Source organism: Oryzias melastigma, linkage group LG13, assembly GCF_002922805.2.
Source record: "Oryzias melastigma strain HK-1 linkage group LG13, ASM292280v2, whole genome shotgun sequence".
Classification (NCBI taxonomy): domain Eukaryota; kingdom Metazoa; phylum Chordata; class Actinopteri; order Beloniformes; family Adrianichthyidae; genus Oryzias; species Oryzias melastigma.
The window spans coordinates 10,733,546-10,754,312 of NC_050524.1; the positions used below are offsets into that span (position 1 = coordinate 10,733,546).

General features: G+C 37.9%; 1 protein-coding gene across 1 annotated transcript in view; it reads right to left on the reverse strand.

The window, feature by feature from the left end:
• Positions 1 to 15,339, reverse strand: part of nectin3a (nectin cell adhesion molecule 3a) — a 37,634-nt gene extending 22,295 nt beyond the window's left edge. The window contains exon 1 of the mRNA XM_024277455.2: positions 15,011 to 15,339. Coding sequence (XP_024133223.1) covers positions 15,011 to 15,098 — 88 coding nt within the window. The 5' untranslated portion in view covers positions 15,099 to 15,339. The remainder of the gene's footprint in view (positions 1 to 15,010) is intronic.
• Positions 15,340 to 20,767: the final 5,428 nt, after the last annotated feature.

Here is a 20,767-nt window from a genome sequence, read left to right on the forward strand (position 1 = left end):
CTTAAAGCATTTTTATGTACCTTATAAAGCCCATTCCTATTTATATTTTAAAAAAATGGTAAACAGCATGTACTTTCTTAGTCACAGTCACATTTGCCCCCCCCACACACACACATTTACACACCGATGGCAGTTCCACTGCCAAAATAACACTGGTGCCAACCTACAACCACCAGGACCAATATGGGGTTCAGTGTCTTGCCCAAGGACACTTTCACACAAGGGCGGCAAGACAGGAGAAACCAAACCTGAAATCCTCCGATCAGAGACTGACCGCTTTACCACTGTACCATGGTCGCTGCCATAAAAAGAAACATTATGATTCCTAAAGCATATAATGCTTGCTGACTAAGTGTTCCTTATGGGCACTCTAAAGCTTCATTTCCACCAAGAAGTATTGTCCGGTACGATAAGGAGTGGTATGGTGCGGTCCAGTTAATTCTGGCGAGCGTTTCAACTCAGTTTAGCCTCGCTCCCACTGAGCGAATTGTTTCGATTGATTGATTGATTGGTTTATTTCAAGCATAGATTGGAAAAATACAAGACAAAAAACACAATTATTTAGAACTCATTACAGAAACAATTAAATGCATTGATTAGAAAATAGGACAACAAAAATAAAACACACTTATGTCACATTTGGTTCATTCATTTTTTGTGATAATTAACTAAAGTCAGAGGAGTTTGATTGTTTGCTTGAAAAGGAGTGGGAAGAAGCGAACTTATATAATTCCCCCCCCTTTCACTGCGCATGCAGTGGTGTAGACCATTAGTGTGTCATTGGGCCATTGTAGTGCAACGATGAGACAAGCAACAACAATGTAGGTCATCCAGCAGCTCGTCTTTTTATTGGTTTATTTCTGGTACATCGTGTATATTAATTTAATGTCGTTTGAAAGAAGATTGCGGGCAGCTTACAAGAATACCGCCGAATGCTTACAAACATTGTGAACGTAAGCTTAGAGGAGTGCTATATTGGTGCTTTCTAATGTAGTCATCACTTTCTGCCAATTAACGGTGGCTACAGCGGCTCCACCCAAACCGTTCCGTTCTATTTTTCAATGGACCTACAACTGATGGAGCCTCCCAAGAGGTGCGGTTTGGTACAGTTTAATGGGTCCATTTTATAATGGAAAATCTTAAAATACCTCACCGTACTGTACTGCTTAGTAGAAACAAGTTCACATCTTGTTCACTTCATTGTTGCCAGGTCAAGGGAACAACATGCTTAGGACTAGAATTGTCTCTATACTGCAGACCTACTTATAAAGTTTCCTGTTTAAATAAGCAAAGAAACAAGGTCTTCACTTAGCACTCCACAGCTTTGCTCAATTGTGCTCCTTCTGTGTTTATAACAGATTAATTTCTTCCCCTTTAGGCAGTTCAGAAGAAAATGGATAATATAGATGTCTGTAAAATATCTGCATGATGTCCCTTGGGTCTGATGCATTAACTCTTTTGCATTGCAGAGTCATTCTAAAGAGACTAACAACAGAGGTGCTTGAGTTGTGTCAGGAAATTCCCAGACACAAGCCCAGACCTCAGTTTAAAGCTGGGGTAAATCAAATATCCAAAAATGTAAATAACCTTACATTTCCAAATCAATAGATTTCTGGCAAGTCAATGGAATTTTTCTCCTCTCCCTTTCTCTTTCACTGCTTCTGATTTACCGTCTGGAAAAGCTTAAACTGTGATGGAAGCACTAAATAAATACTTGTCATGTGAGAAATTACACTTCTTCAGTTCTGAGGTTTTAATCATCAGAACAGACATGATGGTTCTAGCAAAGACTTGATTTCAGTTGAGATGTCCTCTGATGAAAAATTAATAACACATTCATCTAAGATTAATTAAAATATTTGATCAAAAAGCGAGTAGATAACTCCCAGGATACAATAGTTTACAAACCCAGCTTTAGTGGAATGGCCTGACAAAACGGTTTCCTGTACTACATCTTCAAAATTAAAAAAAAAACTGCTGTGCATCATGGTCTTTCTTGGCTTGTAGAAGCTCGACTTTACTCTCTTCTCTATTTCAGTGACTTTTAAGTGTGCGTGGGAGGCAGGAAAGTCAAAGCAGTTTTATTACTTTTTAGGGAGGGTAATGATACACACTACTGACACGCTTTTAAGTTCCACAATCTCCCAGTAGCAACAAACATGTATTATATTAATATTAAACTCCCATCAGAATAAGGTTCAACAAAGATTTGCATTCAAAACTTTACACAAAAACATGTACACAATATGAAAAAAATCAAGCAAGTAAAAATTGTGAGACATTACAAAAAAAAAAAAAGGTAACTGAAAAATTGCAATGCTGGGATTTTGTAACTCCACCCTAAATTTGAGGATCAGTGTTGTAAGTCAGCAAAAGCAGCAGACAATAGGCGGCACAGAACCACTTGGATGGGATGAGGGCCACCAGAACTGTGGGCCAGAGACAGCATCCTTCTCACAATGACCGTACATTTACACCGGGTCTCAATCAGTCAGAAACAGGAAAGACCAAGTGGTGAATTGCCTGTTTTATGGCTTACTTTTATCAAAAGAAATATTTGTGCAGCGTGAAGAAAACATGAGTTTCTGCAGCAGCTCTAATCTACCCCCTTCCTTCCTCACATTGTATCCTGTGAGGGCGTGAGGCTTTTTTAGTGGGCTAATTGATGGTGGAGACAAACACAGGCTGACAGGCCTTTAAAAAAAAAAACTGGAGTAGACAGGCCTCTTTTACATGTCACTGTCCTCTTCAGAACCCCTTTCTCTTTACTCCCCCAGGGCGAAGAGGACTTTTGTGCCATTGTCATTCTCAGCCACATTTGATAAAAGACAGAAAATATCAATATAGCTTACTTAAAAAGTGTCAAAAGAGACTACAACTTCTAACAAAGAGTCAAGCTTTGCCTGACAGTACAACTTTCTGAAGCTGGATGTCTGCCTGTGTACCAAAGCAACACAAACATTCCTCAAACATCCTGTCCTGGTGTGTGGGATTTGTTTTTGTTTGTTGTGGCTTTTGTGGTATTTTAGAGGGGGCACACTATGCTGCAGCCTCAAAAGTATGCCAAGTTATTTTGCTCGTGCGTGTATAAAGTGTTTAACAACAGAAATATAATTTACAAATGTCAAAGGCGGTAACAAAAACCAAAGACAAGCAGATTTTTTCCCAAGGTAACTTAATCTTGGAGGGTTTTTTGCAGTAAGATGTTAAAATAGTAACTAGGGGTGTAATTGATTAATCAATTTTTAATCCTACAATCCAACCAGATTTATATGTTAGAGGCAGAATCAAATAGTATCGACCTAAACCATTAAAAAAAATAATTTCAAAATGAGATAAATTGATAATTGAATCAATATTGGAAAATACCATTTAGATTGAGGTATGGTTGGTTAATTTAACTGTAATGTAAGAACACAGCAGACAACACTGATGTAATGACAGCAAAAATTATCAACCATCATCACAGTCCAATGTGTGAAAATACTTTAAATTTTGCAAAGATGTAACCATACAGTGTGGTATGATGTTGAATTAAGACCTAAGCAATAGCGCCAGGAGCAAATAGGTAGGGGTTCTAGTTAAAAAGAATTTACTACACCAATAATGATGCTTTATTGCGCCTACATTTTATCTTTAATCTTCAAAAACCTCCAAGCTGGAAAATCTTCAAAAAAAAAGCTAATTATACGTAAATCAACCTCAGCATTTGGGCTAACATCGGAAAACAGTTTTTCAGAGTGAGTAAATAATGAAAAGGAGAGGAATGTACTTTGCTACTTCATTCTAAAAAATAAATGCAATTCTTAAACAAACAATACAACCTGAAACAAGTTTTTAAAAAATGATGTTTTGGACTTTTGTGTAAACAAGAACGAGTTCCCTGAATGTCAGCAATCACCACTAACAACAGAGGGAGGAAGTCAAGCATTCCAACAAAAGCCTGCCTCTGTACTATGTGCGTCCAATGGTCAACAAAAAACAGCAAGAAGTCTGTGGCATCCCTAACATTAAGTTGGTCAGAGAGGAAGTTTATTTTCCCAGGCACACCCACTTTTTCAGGCACATATTCTGAGTCTCTTTCTGCAGCAAACTTAAGTGGGTAACTTGATTTATATATACCACCCACTTTGATAAGAGAAAACAACAATAAAAGAGCTGGACAGGTAGGTCAAGACTCCAGATTAAAACATGAGGTAGTAGTAGTATATTAAAAATATTTAAGATTCTTGTAAAAAGGCAAACACGACATTTTTTTATTTGAGGATAGTCTTTTCAAGCTTGATCTGTTGCCTGGTTAGAAGACAAAAGCACGCAAAACAAAATTAGGATTGCAAAACTATCAAGGTCGACTGAGATTAGCAGCTCTCTTCGTATGACAGTTGTTGAACTATATAAAAAAAATACAGTTTGGGGGGAAAAAAGAAACAAAAGTCAGATTTTGCTTCATTTTCTTTCATCATTATGAACGAGTGTGGTCAGATCTGCAATCCACCTGAACATAAGAAGTTTTAAAACTAAAACAAGTTTGAAGATGAAAACATGCAGATGCCGTGACAAACTGCATGATATTGACTGGAACTTAAACCCTTGTCTGTATATACGTTTGCACTTATTTGCAACATATTTCCATTTTTTTTTCTTTATTGAATATAATTTCCTTAACTGTTCCTTTATTGTTGTATAACTGCTGTTCTATACCTTACCTTTGGGCTTTCTCTTCAACAGATCAACAGTATAAATGAGAATTCGTTCTCAACTAACATACCTGGTTAAACATGTAAGTATTGGCAACATTACCCCTAGAAATTTCCACAAAAAAAGTATTCTGAGAAGACATAATGTCTTCAATTTCAAAAATGAAGACCAGGTGACTGTTTTAAAACTTTTTCTGCTAAATTAACATTTCCAACCATTACTGTAATAAATATGAGTCATTAATCAATTTGCAACATAGAGAATGCAATTATGTCCTTAGAACATTATTATTTTTTATAAATCTATACAGCAGGGAGAAATCTGGATAAGCAGAATATTTAAGTATTTTTAGGTGAAAGGCATCTAAAGTAATGAATAACTCCATTCATCTATCCATCCATCAAATCATGTTTTTTTTTGTCTAAATTCCATTACAAATCAAAATGATCAATATTTGTTATGAGAATTATAACAAAGAATAGATTTACTTCACGAAAAGGCAACTTAAAACAGAAAGAACAGTCGTCGTGTATGTTTTTTTTTTTTTTAATCTCAGGTTTAATTTTAGCATAAACACTCCTTTCAGGATCAGAGGGAGGATGTGGGTGCATGTAGCACTGATGATACATTTGAGCTGGACAGAGAGCAGATGAAGGATGTGGGTAAAACAGCAGTTTCTTTTATCTGTCAAAGCACAAGCAAGTCAGCAAACTTTGTGTACTTCCAGATGAGACGACAGTGGGGACAGCTCAGCCTAGTATTTGACTGGTGGGTGTTAATAATCTCCCACTTGGGTGGCAGGGGGTGGGCTAGTGCACACAACCGAGTGTGTGCCCATCCCACAGCTGAAAAGACCGAAACAAATAAGGCTGAAGGGTGAAACCCAGCCACACCTGTTTCCCATAGCCTCTGCATTTCTCTTTGGGGAATTCAATTGCTGACTCTGCACATCCTCCATGTAAACCTTTAATAAAAAGCTGGAAAACCAAATTACCCCCCCCACCCCCACCTCTCCACAAGGTGTTATCTATTTTTGAAGGAGCGACCTTATATGACCAAAAAAACAGATGAAATCAGTTTAAAAGTTTCCTTCTGTTCATTCACAGTAGGTAATTAACTGTGGAAATATCTGGAAGCCATTTCTAAAACAGCGTTTCCTATGACTCAGTGACTGGAACAGTGAGTTTCTGTCTAAAAAAGATCTTTTCATTTGACAAGACATAGTTTACTCGGTAAAATAAAGTACAAAAATAGCACTGCCCATGTTGGCATTTCAAAGTAATTTTCTGCTTTTTCCCCCCTTATTCTGCCCATTTTAAACAGCAAATTACAAACACACTGTAATTCTATTTATTGACTGCCACCTCCCAGTACCCATTTAAATCAGATCTAACAATGAATGCCATCAATAATGTTGTGATGAACTCATGAAAACAGTCATTCTAAATGTGAATAATCATAAAATTCTATGAAAACATCTTCTGATTGTGGTGGTGAATGCACAACAATAGGTTTATAACCATCAGGTTGTGAGGTAGAGCCCAGATAGGCATTTTTATTGTCATGACAAATCGCCGCGTGCGGAAGGTCACCTTGATTACTCCTGGAAAATAGGGCTGCCACGATTACGACAAATTAATGACTAATCGACAATTAAAATAGTCTACAACTAATTTAACAGTTAATTAGTCATTTCTTTATAATATATGGAGTTAGAGTGTAGTAAAGTTGAACAAAGTTGTGAGCGCTCAACACCAAAATATGTGCTTTACATAAACTTTGCGCATGACCCGATTAGTTGACTAATCAGAAAAAATAATCGGTGATTAGTCGACTATTAAAATAATCATTTGTGACAGCCCTACTGAAAAATGTGTAGGGCTAATGGCTAAAAAAAATATGAAGTAAATGTAATTAACGAATACCATGATATCAAATCTAACCACTCTGTAGAACTTGACATATAACCTTTTTTTAAAAGCCAAATCCCATAGTATTTGTATCTACTAATGAATAAAAACACAATTACAGCAATATTAAAGGGAGACAGAAAAGCAGCCCAAAAACAAAGTCCACAGACAGCAATGGTCATCGCTTCTGTTTCTTAGGAGGTTTGCTACAAAGAAATACCAACAAAATGGGCATCAGCAACTCAGCTAAAGCCTTCAATTTTAGGAAATTCCTGCAACACTCCACTATGTAAAAAAGTAGGAGAGGTGGAACCAAAAGAGAAAAGATTAACTTTATGTAAAAACTGTATTATAGCTCACTCTATATACTTAATACTCTAAAGTTATGTAGAGTATAAATTGTCCATTTAATTAGTTTATTTTGAAACAATAGCACAGACAGAATGTCTCAAACTAATCACTACATGCCATTATGTCATACTTAAAAAAAAAAAAAAAAAAAAAACGTTAAAGAATGGCAATATTCCAATCCTAATATAGAAAACCTCAAATCCTGAATAAGATTTGGTCATACGAGACTGATGTTTGATCATCCTGACTAACACAGGGTTATATTGCGAATAAGCTTCATTCGGAATAAAACATGGAATTTGCCGACATATGCAAGTCTTATTGGCAACATGCAAATAAAGAAAAAAAGGACTATGCATTGTGGGATTTTTTGGTGGTTTTATGATAATCAGTTGACAGAGTTTGTTAAACTTAACTGTTTTGTTTTACTCTGGAAACTCATATTTGAACTATTCTTGGATGTCTTGGCATAATTGCAAAATATTATGTATGGTTGCACTTGTAGGAGGGGCTGAAAGGAAAGTTTTTTTTTTCCTTCAAATAACTTTATTCGTCTTGGAGAAAGTGGTTGACAGAAAACAATGCTCCACATAATGAGATCATTGGCTGCAGACAGAACAATGTAAGAGGAAAGTTTAGATTTTGTAAATGGGATTATTCAACAAAGTGACCTCCTCTCAAGACGCTGTAGAAACAAAGACAATATTTGAAGTAAACTGCACCAACAAACAAAAGAGAAAAAAACAAAAAACAAACAAATGATACAATGTCTGCTTGTGTCATTGCAGTCATGTTTAGGAAACATAATCTGAAAACTATGGCAACCTCCAGGCTGACTTGGCTACAAAGAAACACTACCTCTTAAAATTTATCTAAATCTATGAACCAAAAAATAGCTTTAAATTGATCAAACTGGCCAGAACACGCCAACCCACAGTCTGAGAGGTACTTTTAGCATCAGAACTCAAAATGCATAGGCATCATTGTAAATCTCATTGTGGATTTAATGATGTTAGAATTATTTAAATGCATCTCTTTCTTATAGCTTGGTTTATATTCATTGAAATAACAACACCAAGTAAAACTAATCAAAATGTTGCTTTAAGATTAACTAAAAACCAACAACGCTAAACAGAACACTAAGCTACATTAGAACATTATAACATTAAGACAATAAAGTAAAATGAGAAAAATTGAAAAAGAGCAATTATACACAGTGAAGGGTCAAAGTTCACTTTAGACATCTTGATTAATAAAAAAGCAGTAAAAGAAAAAAAAGTATTTTCTCATTTTTCTATTCAGAAATCTAGTCCAATAAACGATCAAATCCAGTCCTGTTTCGATGCTTGGTAACTGTTGCAAAACAGAAGCAACTGAAGTAAATAATCTGGAGTCAAGGTGATGAGGTTGACAACAGGGATTTTCTTGCACAAGGATATCTTCTTTTTTTAAACAGTGAGTGATTAACGACCTTTCTGACTTTTGTTTTTACTACTGAGCTGTGTGCCCAGCATCCCGTGTTACTCCTGTCCTCTGGAACAGCTGTTCACTCTGCCTGTTGTTGTGGGCAGTCTTTACTTTATAAGCTATTTGTCTGGAACTGTGAGTGAATGTCAGTGCTGCAGCCAAGCTTACAATGTTGGGTAAAAATAGAGAAACAGACAGATAAATTGACAGGCTACCACAACAGAGAAGACATGTTAAGAGTCTGTTGATGCCTTTATGGGTATCTTGGCTGTGCAGTCAAAGGAGAGAGTTCAAGGACTAGAATGGCCATATCACACCAAAGCAGCAGCAGAGTGTGACGCCATTATAACCAGGTCTGAGTGAAATCCTCTCTGTTTTGATCAATTGGCAATTTAGATTATGTTGGCATCTTAGAAACAAATTGTCACAACATAAGGCTTAAATTAGGCTAGAGTTTTATTTTTCCTGTATTTTTGTGTCCTTCTACTGAGCAACAGCCAAAGAAACACAGGCAACAAACTCCTAGTGTCAAAATAAGCATCTGCCCTTTCAAAAAAAAAAAAAAGTTTCCTATAAAACCATGAATTTGACACTTCTTGCACCAAGCCATTTTGTGAATGTGGCACAATGGATAATGACAGGTTAATTCATGAGGGGGTAAATTTGTATATACTTAAAAACACAGAACAGTAATTTCATAACAGGAATGTAAGGAGGAAGAGGTTATGGTGCTCAGTGGCCACAACTGAGGATGCAAACAGAGGTAAAGCATCTATAAATGCGCTGCCCCAAACATCTATAGTGTCTTTAGTGTGTATTGTCACTTAAATCGATGCAATGTAATGTTTTCAGTAACTGTGTGAATTCAGTGTTATCAGCTAAAACGTTTAGTAATTAATATGCTTATTTTCGAAACTTTTGTTATCACTTTTGGAGCAAGGCAGGGTACACCCTAGACAAGTTACCAGTTTGTCACAGGGCAACACAATCACACACTCACACCTAGGGAGAATTTAGAGTAACCAATTTACCTATGAAGATCTTTGATCTTTATAGGGGCATTTGAGTGAACCCATGTATCCACAAAGAACATGAAAACTCCACAAAGAAAGGATCCTACTGGGATTTCAACCAGGGTCTTCTTGTTGTGAAATGAAAGGGCCAAACACTACACCACGTGCAGCCCTACAAAATGTTCGTATTGGCCAATAAACTGATATTATTGTGCATCCCACCATGAAATAATTTATAATACTGAAATGATGTTCTTTCAAGTTAGCAGTCTTAAAAAACAAAAATAACTTTTAGAAAAATGAGAACAAAACCTGTTTTTTATTGATCTTGTAAATATATGTTTCGCAAAACATACTTTCCTTTTTAGCTCAATATACTCAATAAAGACACCTTTAGCTCCTCACACAAGAGTAGAAACCAACACACTACAAAACACCTGGTATCTCATCAATGGCCAGAAATTAAAGCTATCGTTAAGTATTGTAAAGATAGATAACATTTCAGTATTTGTGTTGAACTGTCAAGTTTGAGATTACGATTGGGGTCTGTAAATCCTGAAAAACCAAACAGTTTTTACAAGTAATGATAGAAAACCTATTTTTTCCAGTGCTGTAGGCATGTAAGAATACAAATAAAAGATTAATAATATTGGCTACACAATGTTGGGGAACATGGCAAGTGTTTAATTTTTTCCAGTAATAAAGGAAATAGTGTGATTTTGATGTATTAACCTAACTCTGGTTTATTTCCCTTTCAAACCCTGCTCTCAGTGATGGAAAACATTTTGCACAATGACTAAAAAATAGAGGGTCTTGCCAATAATCTCTGTATTCTGTACAACAAAAAAGGGTGGAGGTAGCATTGGAACCCAAACCCAACAGCCTTCAGGATGTATGAGAAGGGAAACTGGCACACGGTGAAATGTTGGGCTCAGTTGCCATGTCCTTGTCACTTTGTGACGGGAGGCAGAGGTGGACCATGGCAGGAAGCACTGTTTGGACTCCTGTGCAAGCTGCCAAACGGCAACTTTGCTTATACACAAAATTTATCTTGTTGGGACTCTCTAAGCTCGCTTGTAAGAATAAAATAACTCACTTTTCCAGTGCATTTACTTCAGTTCTGCAATCAAAATACACCATCCCTGTATTTTGCTGAGTATGCAAATCTATACATGTCATTAATTCTGAACAGGCGGTGTGGCTTTGCAAAAAAATGTCAGCATATATAAGCTCCAAAGAAAGACTGAGTAAATAATCCCTTTAAAACAGTCAAACTTCACTTGTGGATCAGCCATGGCAAATGAGAACCATTCAAATTGGCAGAAGTCAGATCCCACATCTGGTGATGTGACACTTGCACATGCACACATTGCAACGCTTATGCTTAGTGATGCAGTATTACTTCAAACAGACTCAATGAGTAGACAGCTCCAAAAATTCAGTTCGAAGAATGCTTAATCTGAGGACTGGAATGAATGTGAATGTCAGAAATGGTTATAAGGCCACGGTATCTTTTTACAAAGATTCAGGTTAGTTCATCTTGTCAACTGAATTTGTAACTTAGCGGATTTGTTTTGCTTTTCCTGCAAACAAATAAAAGGGATGAGCTAAAATTGGGAGTTTACAGCTCTGGATTCACTAATAGTCCCATTGCTATTCACAGACTCCAACAATCAGTCACATCTGTCGTGGAAAATGGAAAGAAAGGGAGGAGTCAACAGAAGCTGGTGACCACAGACTGCTCCCTGAACCCCACACAAAACATCCATGCCCCACTACAAAGCCCCACACTCATCTGCTGATGGCTTTCCTTCAAAAAAAAAAAGAAAAAAAACACTGCTTGCATTTAATGGGATTAGGCGTATTCAGTCAGCTGCCTCACAACCAAGATTTAAGATCAAATTAGGAGGATCAGATGGAAGACACAGCTGTGACCCGCAGATGTGGGTCTAAATGTTTAAACTCAATTTTGATGTGATTTTCTTTGCATAATTCCTGTAAAAAATAACTGAAATGATCAAGTGTGGTCATCAATAAACTTTAGTTTCAAAAGATCTTTAGTAAGGACACAGATGTCATTTGGAGAAAACTCAATAAATGGTGCAAAAGCATTGTGACACAAGGTTTGACACAATAAAAAGGCACGCCAGTTGGCACGTGACTATAAATCTACATCGAGTTACTCAACCATCAGTTCACACAAAAGGTCTCGACCTGATCTGCCCCAAACCATGCAGTGACGAAGACATTTACCTCTGGAGGGATCTGCTCAGTCAGTGCACTCTTTTTTTTAAATCTATTTCTGCTTGCACTCTGTAATTTAGGTGGTTCCATTACTACATTATTTATTTATATTGTGAATCATGCGGCCTATAGAGAAGAAACCACAAAGCTATGGTCTTCAATTACAGACCTCACAGTCCGTAGCCACGCCTTGAATGAATCCCCTCCTCATGCAGCCGTCTGCACTACAAGGCAATCTGGAAATGACACAGTTAAACCTGACATCAAACTCTTCTGTGGCAACGCAGCTCCACTCCACACGTGTGCTCCTATGTGACATTAGCTTACCATATGTTGTCTGGATTTAAAAAGTTTGACACTTTTTCTCTCAAATATAAAGCACTGGCTCATTTAGGCTCTGTTTTGGTCGTGAGCAAATTTTGGGTGGCGCATTGGTTAGTTCAACTGCAAATAGTGGCATGACTAAAGAAGAATTCTGGAGGCTAATCAGGCTATATTGCAACAGTGTGTTGTCCATTGGTGTCCTGGATTCATTTATAAAGGTTTGTGGGTAAAGTCAGACATTTAGAATGGTATGAAGTGAATTCTGCAAAAGTATGTGTTTCAACTGTGTTTGCATGCAAGCTAGTTGAGTAAAATAACAAAAAACTTCTTCATTCATTTAGAGATATCTTTCTCAATGTTTAAAGTCCTACTCCAATCATCTTTTGATCCATTTTAAAAGCATTTCGAGTGGTCATCTAATTATTATTATCCTATTTTTGGGAAAAATAAAAAAAACCTGTCATTCTCTAGTGCTGGATTCACACAGGATGTGATTCGGGGTGGCAGGAGCCTCAAGTTTCAATGTTAAAGTCAATGTGCAGACTTAATCTGAGGTCTTGCTGCGCGATTTTGGATTGGGGTGCAGCGCAGCAAGGTTGACGCACTAAGCTTTGGGCATGTGGTGTTTTCAGCGACTCGATCAAAAGATAGAAAAATAAATCTAATAAGCTTGTTCAATGAGGCCATTTTTGTCCTGAACTTTCATCCATTTTCTTGACCCACTAGGTTTGTGGGTTTGCCGGACTGTTACTGTTGGGCAAAGGCAGGACACACCCTAGACAGATCGCCAGCCTGTTACAGAGCCCAAGGAGTTAGAGAGCTTGCACATGCTACGCTAGCCAGTCACCCGGTGGACAGCGTAATGAGCTAGCGAGCGCCGCTGCCCTGGCTCCAGCAGAGCTAGCAAAATCTGCTGCTCAGGCTGCGGAGATTGCTATGCCGGCTCGCCGGCGGTTGACTACCTGGCAGACGGAGAGTCCCCGTAGGTACCGTGATCACTCTAGCTCAATGGGCTTATTGTGTTTTTCTTTTTCCATCAAGACAATAATAAAAATATCCTCTAGTTTTATGTTTCCCCTCTCTGGGTAATGCTCAAACTGGGACACAGACAGACAAAAATAATGTTTAAAATGGCCCAGGCACAGCTACCGCCTAAAGAGTGAAGTACACTACTTCAAGAGAGACTGAATGATCTGGTGAACCCAGACACAGCGACGTGCATGCCAGCGCCTCAATAGAGCTCTCCAGAACACATAAACCCAAGCTACTTGCTCAACATCATTCATGTTTTCCATGATGTGGCAACAAATGAAGTCCATAAAAACATTGGCAGTTGGCATCAAGCAGTAAATTTGACCCACGTCAAATAAGAGGCGGCAGCCGTGACAAATGTGAGTGCAGCATAAGACATAGCTTCTGCAGAGCGGTATTTCATCAGAAATTTTCCTCTGAGTTGTGGGCAGGACGGTCGGCGTGAAGTAACCCTTCCCACTTCCCATCACCCATCTGTTTACGTTCTCTCCCGCTAACTTACATTCCCTCACAACCCCAACATAGCATTACGGGTGTAACAAAAAGAGCGAGCGATATTGTAGGTATCGAGCCGTGCAGCTTTGAGCTAGATGCTAGCTTGGACGACAAAAATGAAGACACACAGATGCATCACAATGGAGAGGTGCAGGGAGCTTGTAGCTTGCCATAGTAACTTGTATGTCACCTTTACCAGCTTTTTCCAAAATCATTTTTTGTCTGCTCCTGATTCACAACAATTTAAATAAATAAATACTCAGAGATGCAATTTGAAGCTTAATTTTCTTTATATATGTCCTCCATCATGAGAAAACTCCCTCAAGAACATGTTAAAAACACCAAAAATACTATTTTTAATCAGACTGGGAGTATATTTTTGCTTCTTAAAAAAATCGTTTTAAGCAAACATTTTCTATTGCCTTAAATCTTATTTAAAATGAAGTAGTTTAAACATAATTTGAAAATATGTCAAATGACACAATTTGATTGCAACACCATACAAAAGTTGAGAAACTGAGTTTTATTTTGCGAGTTGGTCACATTTCAAGAAAAATGTTATTGTCTTTTCAATGGTTAGAAACCAAAGTGTTTTTTATTTTTTTTTTAGGGTCATGTAATTGACTTGCATGGGTTTGTCTTCCCTCTTCTTACCCTACTGTCATGTTCTGTAATCCCTGCTCGGGGCTGACATGCAGCAAAGCTCCCCTGGCTGCTCCACTCGGGCCAGAGCGGGCCTGGAAGGTGCCCTGACTGGCATGCAGCCCAGCTGCAGGTCAATACTTCCAGCGGCTGTGGGGCTGCAGTGCCTGCCTTGAAATATGTCTTCATTCCTGCTGCCACCCAAAAAGCAGAGGACTCAGCTCTGCTTCTTCTCAGCCTTTCTCTCCCATCTGCAGTTAACCACTTGGCAAACTTTTTCTTTTTTTTTCTCACAAAACAGCCCCTCTTCGCTTTCCACAAGTGCCTCCAAGATTATACCACTTCGTTTCTATTTTGGAGCATTAAGTGCTGCTCCTCGATGAGCCTGAATGGTAGAAGCCCGTTATTTCCCTCACGTTCCCAGGATGATGCTAGCTGGGGCACGAGGGAAAAAAGAGAAACTCTGCAGCGTCTAAACTTTTCTTTGTTGCCAACATGAGGGAAAAAACTTCAACAAAAAATAGCCCAAATGAGCAGCCACTCTACGAAGTTAACTAAACTACCTTGTAGCCAAACAGAGACGGTAAATCGAGGTTTAGCTAACGGCGACTTTACTCCTAAATCTCACTAAATATTAACATACTTGCCCACAAAAAGTAACAACAGCGTTTTTATTCCTAATTTAAAATATAACAATGTTTTGAGTTAGATATTTCATTTAAAGAAAACCAATAAATGCGGCTGTATCGATGATTAATGATGAAAGGCAACGCCGCAGCAACTTCGGTGTTGCCTCTAAAGTCGCGGAACAACGTGAAAGGAGAAGAAACTCACCGGTTAGTCCGCAAAGGACGAGAACAAAAGTCAAAACTCCGGGTCTGTTTAAAGGCAAACGAGCCCCCTGTGCGGGTTTTTCCTCCATAATCGGCGTGTGTGCGTGCGCCTCGGCACTTTCGGCTCCGTGCTCCGGGCTCGTCCCTGCTCTCTCTCTGGTCTGCCTCGCGCTCACAGAGAGCTGCTCTCCATAGCGACCGACCCGCGTGGGCTGTACCACTTCTGCTGCGGGACAACACACACGCGTTCCCGCGAGCTCCGGCTCTGCGTGTCTCGTGACTTCACTGATTCCTGAGTGGGATTTTTCTGGCGTCCACCTGGAAACATCATCACCATTTTATCACCTAGAGAGCTGCTAAACCATATCAAAAATGGAATTTAGAGGCTGCTGCAGCATTAAAATGTCCCATTTGATTTTAACGTGAGAAATACTGAGCAAAAATGGTAAAGAAACGTTTAATAATTTGAATTTGGACCTTCAAAAAGAATATATATGCTTTGCTTTTTTTTCATTACCATTGGTTCAAGATAATGGCCAATAAAAGGATACCATTAGAACTGGGAGTTGCTGTCAAAGTTTCTTTTTCTGCCAAAATTTTCATTAATGAGGTAAAATTTTGATTTGCCATTCCAAATGACATGTTTCAGTAAATTACCATAGTAAAAATTCAAATTTGAATGTTAAATTTTCCTTCTAAAACTAAAGTTGGCTTACCTAATCCACTGTTTTACCAATGGAACTTTTCAAAATAATCTACAGGAAAAGGTAACTTTGTTTTCTAAGTAAAAAAAAAGCCCCCCAAAAAAATCTTTAAAAGTTCTTGACAAACGGAAGCTGTTTTTACTAGTGGTGTAATGTGTCAGTATAACGATTCGATTCAGATCCTTATTTGTGAATGACTTTATAGTCGATATTGCTGCATTTTTTAATATGTATATTTTAATTTGAATTAGACCAGACAAAACAAAACAACATATAAGAAACACAATCAAAAGTCCATCCACGTCATACAAAACACCAGTCTGGTAAACATACCGGTATGTTCATTTCATGATGTTCAGTCGATCCATAACACCTTCCAAAAAAAAAAAAAAATCATCTTTCACAATCCAATTCAATTAACAGACCTAAAAGCAATCCAGAACATCTTATGCCAAAAATTCCACCGGTGTGACTCAGAGATAAATACCTGATGCTGAACAATGCAGGTGACGTTTTCCAGATTCCTTGTATTTCTTGAGTTAGTAAAGTGTAAATATTATATATGTACAAACAATCAAGTAAACAAGAATTAATGGCAAGTCCATTAACATTTTAGTTTCATAAAGTTCAGCTCACGATGTTTGTCCACATCAAAATAACACAAATGAATAATTATTATGGACATGTCTGCAAAATTCAAAGTGTTTCCACACATTAGACTGTCATCACGTTGTCCAGTGTGATGGAACTTGATCGTTTCTATGCTACAGTAAAACACTGTACCTCAATCCAAAGGGTATTTTCCAAAATCTATAATAGATGTATCTAATTTTGAAACAGTTATATAATGGTATAGGTCAAAGTGATTAATAAATTGTACGGTGGCGCAGTGGTTAACGCTCTTGCCTCACAGCAAGAAGGCTGCGGTTTAAGTCCCGGCTGGGGGACCTGAAACAGAACCACCAACTGGGGACCTTTCTGTGTGGAGTTTGCATGTTCTCACTGTGCATGTGTGGGTTTTCTCCGGGGCTTCCTCCCAGTCCAAAAACATGCTTCATAGGTTACTTGGTGACTTTAAATGGTCTCTAGGTGTGATTGTGTATGGGTCTGTGAGTAGACTGCGACAGAGTGGTGACCCGTCCGGGGTGGACTCTGCCTCCCTACCGTCGGGTTAGGCTCTGGCACCAACGTGACCCCAAAGGGGCCAAGAAGATGAATGAATAACAACTTGCATCAAACAGATAGATCGAGTTGGATAGTAGGTATATAAATATATCGATTCACACCTGTCATATTTAGAAGGATTCGATTAAATATTAACATCTATTTCCCATTTTACTGACACTATCGTTTGAAATTCATTAAAGCATGTATAAAAAATGGACTTGTTAACACTATTTGTTCACCCTATATTAAGAGTTTCTTTCTATTAAGCATTTGGCTTTTGAACACAATTATGTATTAGTAATAAAGTTAATTCAAAGTCATGTTTACACATTTGTTAGAGTGCAAAAATGAAAAAATCCTTTCTTATTTTTATCAGTGAGATTTGGATTTTTTCTCCTCTTTTGTGTTTATTTGCTTTCTTAGAGAATGAATTCCATATATAGATATAAAAATCAAAATATCTATATTTGCTAGAAACCTACTGATTACACTGCAGGCTCCTTCCACTGAGCCTATTCTATTTATAGCTCACATTTTCATTTGCTGGTTTTGGATGGTAAGATGAGATGGCTGTTGGCTTGAGTCTAAAGATTTGTGAGGTCACTAAAGGATGATTCCTTTCAAAATGTATATATTCAGTCACAAAATGTGTTTTTTCCTTAGGCGGAAAAGGTGATTATTTTTGTTTGCAAACTTCCAAAATGATTAAAAGAAGATAAATGTATCTTAAACTGAAATAACAATATTCTTATTTTGTGGAGTTGTGAAGAAAAAACGTTTGTTTTTTTGTCATTTTTAAAACTCTAGGGAGAAAGAGGAAGTGAGAGTGTGAAAGTTAATGTAAACCCTGAGAGATCATCTTGTGAAGGACGACGCAGTCACACGCCAGAAACGCCAGGAAAAACGTGTGCTTTCATGAGCGTCGGTGCAAACAATCTCCACCCACTGCGTCCTAAAACAAAGTGGGAATGAAACACTCTTGCATTGTTCCTCTCTTTGCGATAATAACCGTTTTCACTCGTCCAGGAATCCCACACTGCGTGCAGCAGTGTCATTATCATGCACTGAATCTTGCACCGGTATTCTTGCTTCCATCAGCAGTTTTTAGGAGGACATCATATTTATTCACTGAAGATAAGCAGAAATGCTCGTTTCAGTCTGCCTCACAGTGAGTCACGGGTTTCAGCCTGCAGTGACATTCTCTTCGTTGGTGACGCTGCAAGCAGTCTTCCTCTTCCAGCTCTGCAGCTCAGCCTCACTGTGATGAAAGCCTGACCCATGATGTGTCGCCATAGTATTCTCCATGCCTTATTTTTTTATTTATTTATTCCCTGGTGTTATTTATATCCTCAAAGAGCTATAAATCGCCTGGTGAAAGTGCAGCCCTTTTCACTGATCAATCTCCCCCTATTGAGTTACTTCATTTCAGAAGTTTATGCATCTAAAAACAAGGTAGCTTTGTAGTAAAAAAAAAAAAAAAAGATAACTAATTTAATTTGTGAGCCAAAAACCATAAAAGTGCATGAAAACTTTTGGGAGGAAATGTTTTCCTGAGTCTTATTTTAAGTGCACAAACGCTCGCTTTTTCCTCATTACTGACACTAAACACTTTACAAGCATCTCTTTACAAGCATTTACGGCACATGACCTTTGTAATTGTGGTAACCTCATTTAAGGTTTGCACTGAAAAAAAAAAAAAAAAAATCCTTCATAGCAAGGCTGCACTGGCACCTTCTCCCCTGTGACCAGCGGTTGCAGATCCACACAGACCGACTGGGACATTTGGTTTTACAGTCTGTGAAAACAGCCTTTGTTAAACACTACATTCCTCTCTAGTCACATTGGTGAGCCAGTCCTTGCACACCTCAGAACTCCCCCACCAGCAGCCACACTTATGGTTCTATCCTCTGCCAGAACTTGGCCAAGTAGAGAAAAGAGAGGTCACTTCACTGCTGACTCTACACACTCCAGCTCCACTTAAGTCTTTCCCATAATGAGCTTCCTCTCAGATGACCCTCTGTAGTACACACTGACCTTTGTAAGGTATATCTGAAGTCACGTTACAGAGCGTTTTCACATTACTGAGACATAAAGCCACATTCAAAGTTTCCAGGGTATAACATTTTTATTATGACATGCAGTCGTGTTGACAGTTTTGGTCTGAATTGATCGACTTTCATCCACAGACACGCTGGGAGGAAATGTCAGGAGGAAGTATTTAGTATTTCCTTTGACTCCTATCCATGCCAAGTAAAACAACAGAGGAAATGGAATGAAAGTAAAATATGAAGAACATCTGCTTTGAGAAAATAATCAATATTTATGTGCACATAAAAAGGAACACTTGCATAAAAATGGAATTACATCTCCCTCTGCTGGAGAAAATGGAGACAGAGGCTACTGAACTTTAAAAGGAGAAAAGACCATCTCAGCTTTAGCACTATTATTGTGTTGAGTCTGAACTTTGCTCTTAAATTATGCTTTCTAAAATCAGTCTCAAGTAACCCAAGCTTTAAACTCCTCATGTAAGCAATGTCAATCCATATTCGTCTTGTTTTTCAGGCCGCCAAATCTCAATCCAAGGTTTCTTGCAGGAAAGAAAGGCATTAGTTTGTCCATTTATAAAGTGTTTCCCATTTTTAAGCATATCATGAAAAAAGTTTAATAACTCCTCCAGTTTTTAAAGTTGCCTGGAGGCTGCCTGACTTGTTTCCTGCTCTGTTAGCATGGATAGATACGTTCTGCAGATGAGGTGACGACAGGGAGGGGAGCCGTGAAATCAGCCAAAAAGCTCAACAGGAAAGTCGGGATGTGGCTAATTTGCAGTGAAGATAAAGACGCTGAGTGAAAAAGAGAAATAGAGAAAATAAGCCCCAAAAAAGTTTGGAGATCAGCAGCTTAGAGGTGAGATAACAGGTAATACAATAAAACTTTACTTTTTTTTTGCAAAACTTTTGGAGTAAAAGTGTTTTTACACTGAAACAAATCTGAAAAAAACTACAATAATAACTTGATGAAAGTAAAGAATCTTTTGAGGCATTAAAAGTGAGCTGTAATTAATGTTTTAATTTGCAAACGTCTGAGTCTCTGTGCCCAGTTAAAACACAGGGTTGTGTCAGGAAGGGCATCCGGTGTAAGTATCAGTGAAAGCTGATTGGCTGTGGTGACCCCTGATGGGATGTGCTGAAAAATTAACAACAATATTTTGATAAGTCACATTGCAGAATGTTTGTGGCAATGCAGACCGTTTGATCAGATGCAGAAATCAAGTAAATGTAATTTGGAGGAAGCTTGGCTTTACTAAACCCGGCACAGGATGTCTTGAATCTTTGCAGGTGCAATGAAACCTCAAGACGATCAGGTTATTTGAGGGAAAATGTGCTGCAAAATGTCAGAAAGATTCATTTCAATTGCATGTCATCATGGGTCTTCACAAGGAAAAATCCATAGAATATTGATCTAAAGATGCTCTTCAAAACTGAAACATGTAAGAAGTAGGCCGATAACCTGTCTGCAGGTACAAAAACGTACTCGACAGTTTTAGAAATTGCTTAATTGCAATGATTCTCTAAAAAGTTTTGCAAAAATATTAAAATAAAAGTACCATCTTCTTTGCGAAACCATCAAAACATTTTTTTTTTAAGGATTTCTTCTGAACCTTTTTTTTACTTTTTAAATTTCAAGCTCTACTTTCATTTCATCGACAAAAGGAAATCAATAATCTTGTCAAAGGTAATACATTTAAACCCCTACAATACATATTTTTTGTTCCTCAAACATTTTTAACTGCGTCATTAAAAGCATGAATTTGTATTAATTGGGAACTAATTCCTAAAAATGTCTCATATGTGGAAAAACTTGGCCTTTTATGTCACCTTTAAGTCTGT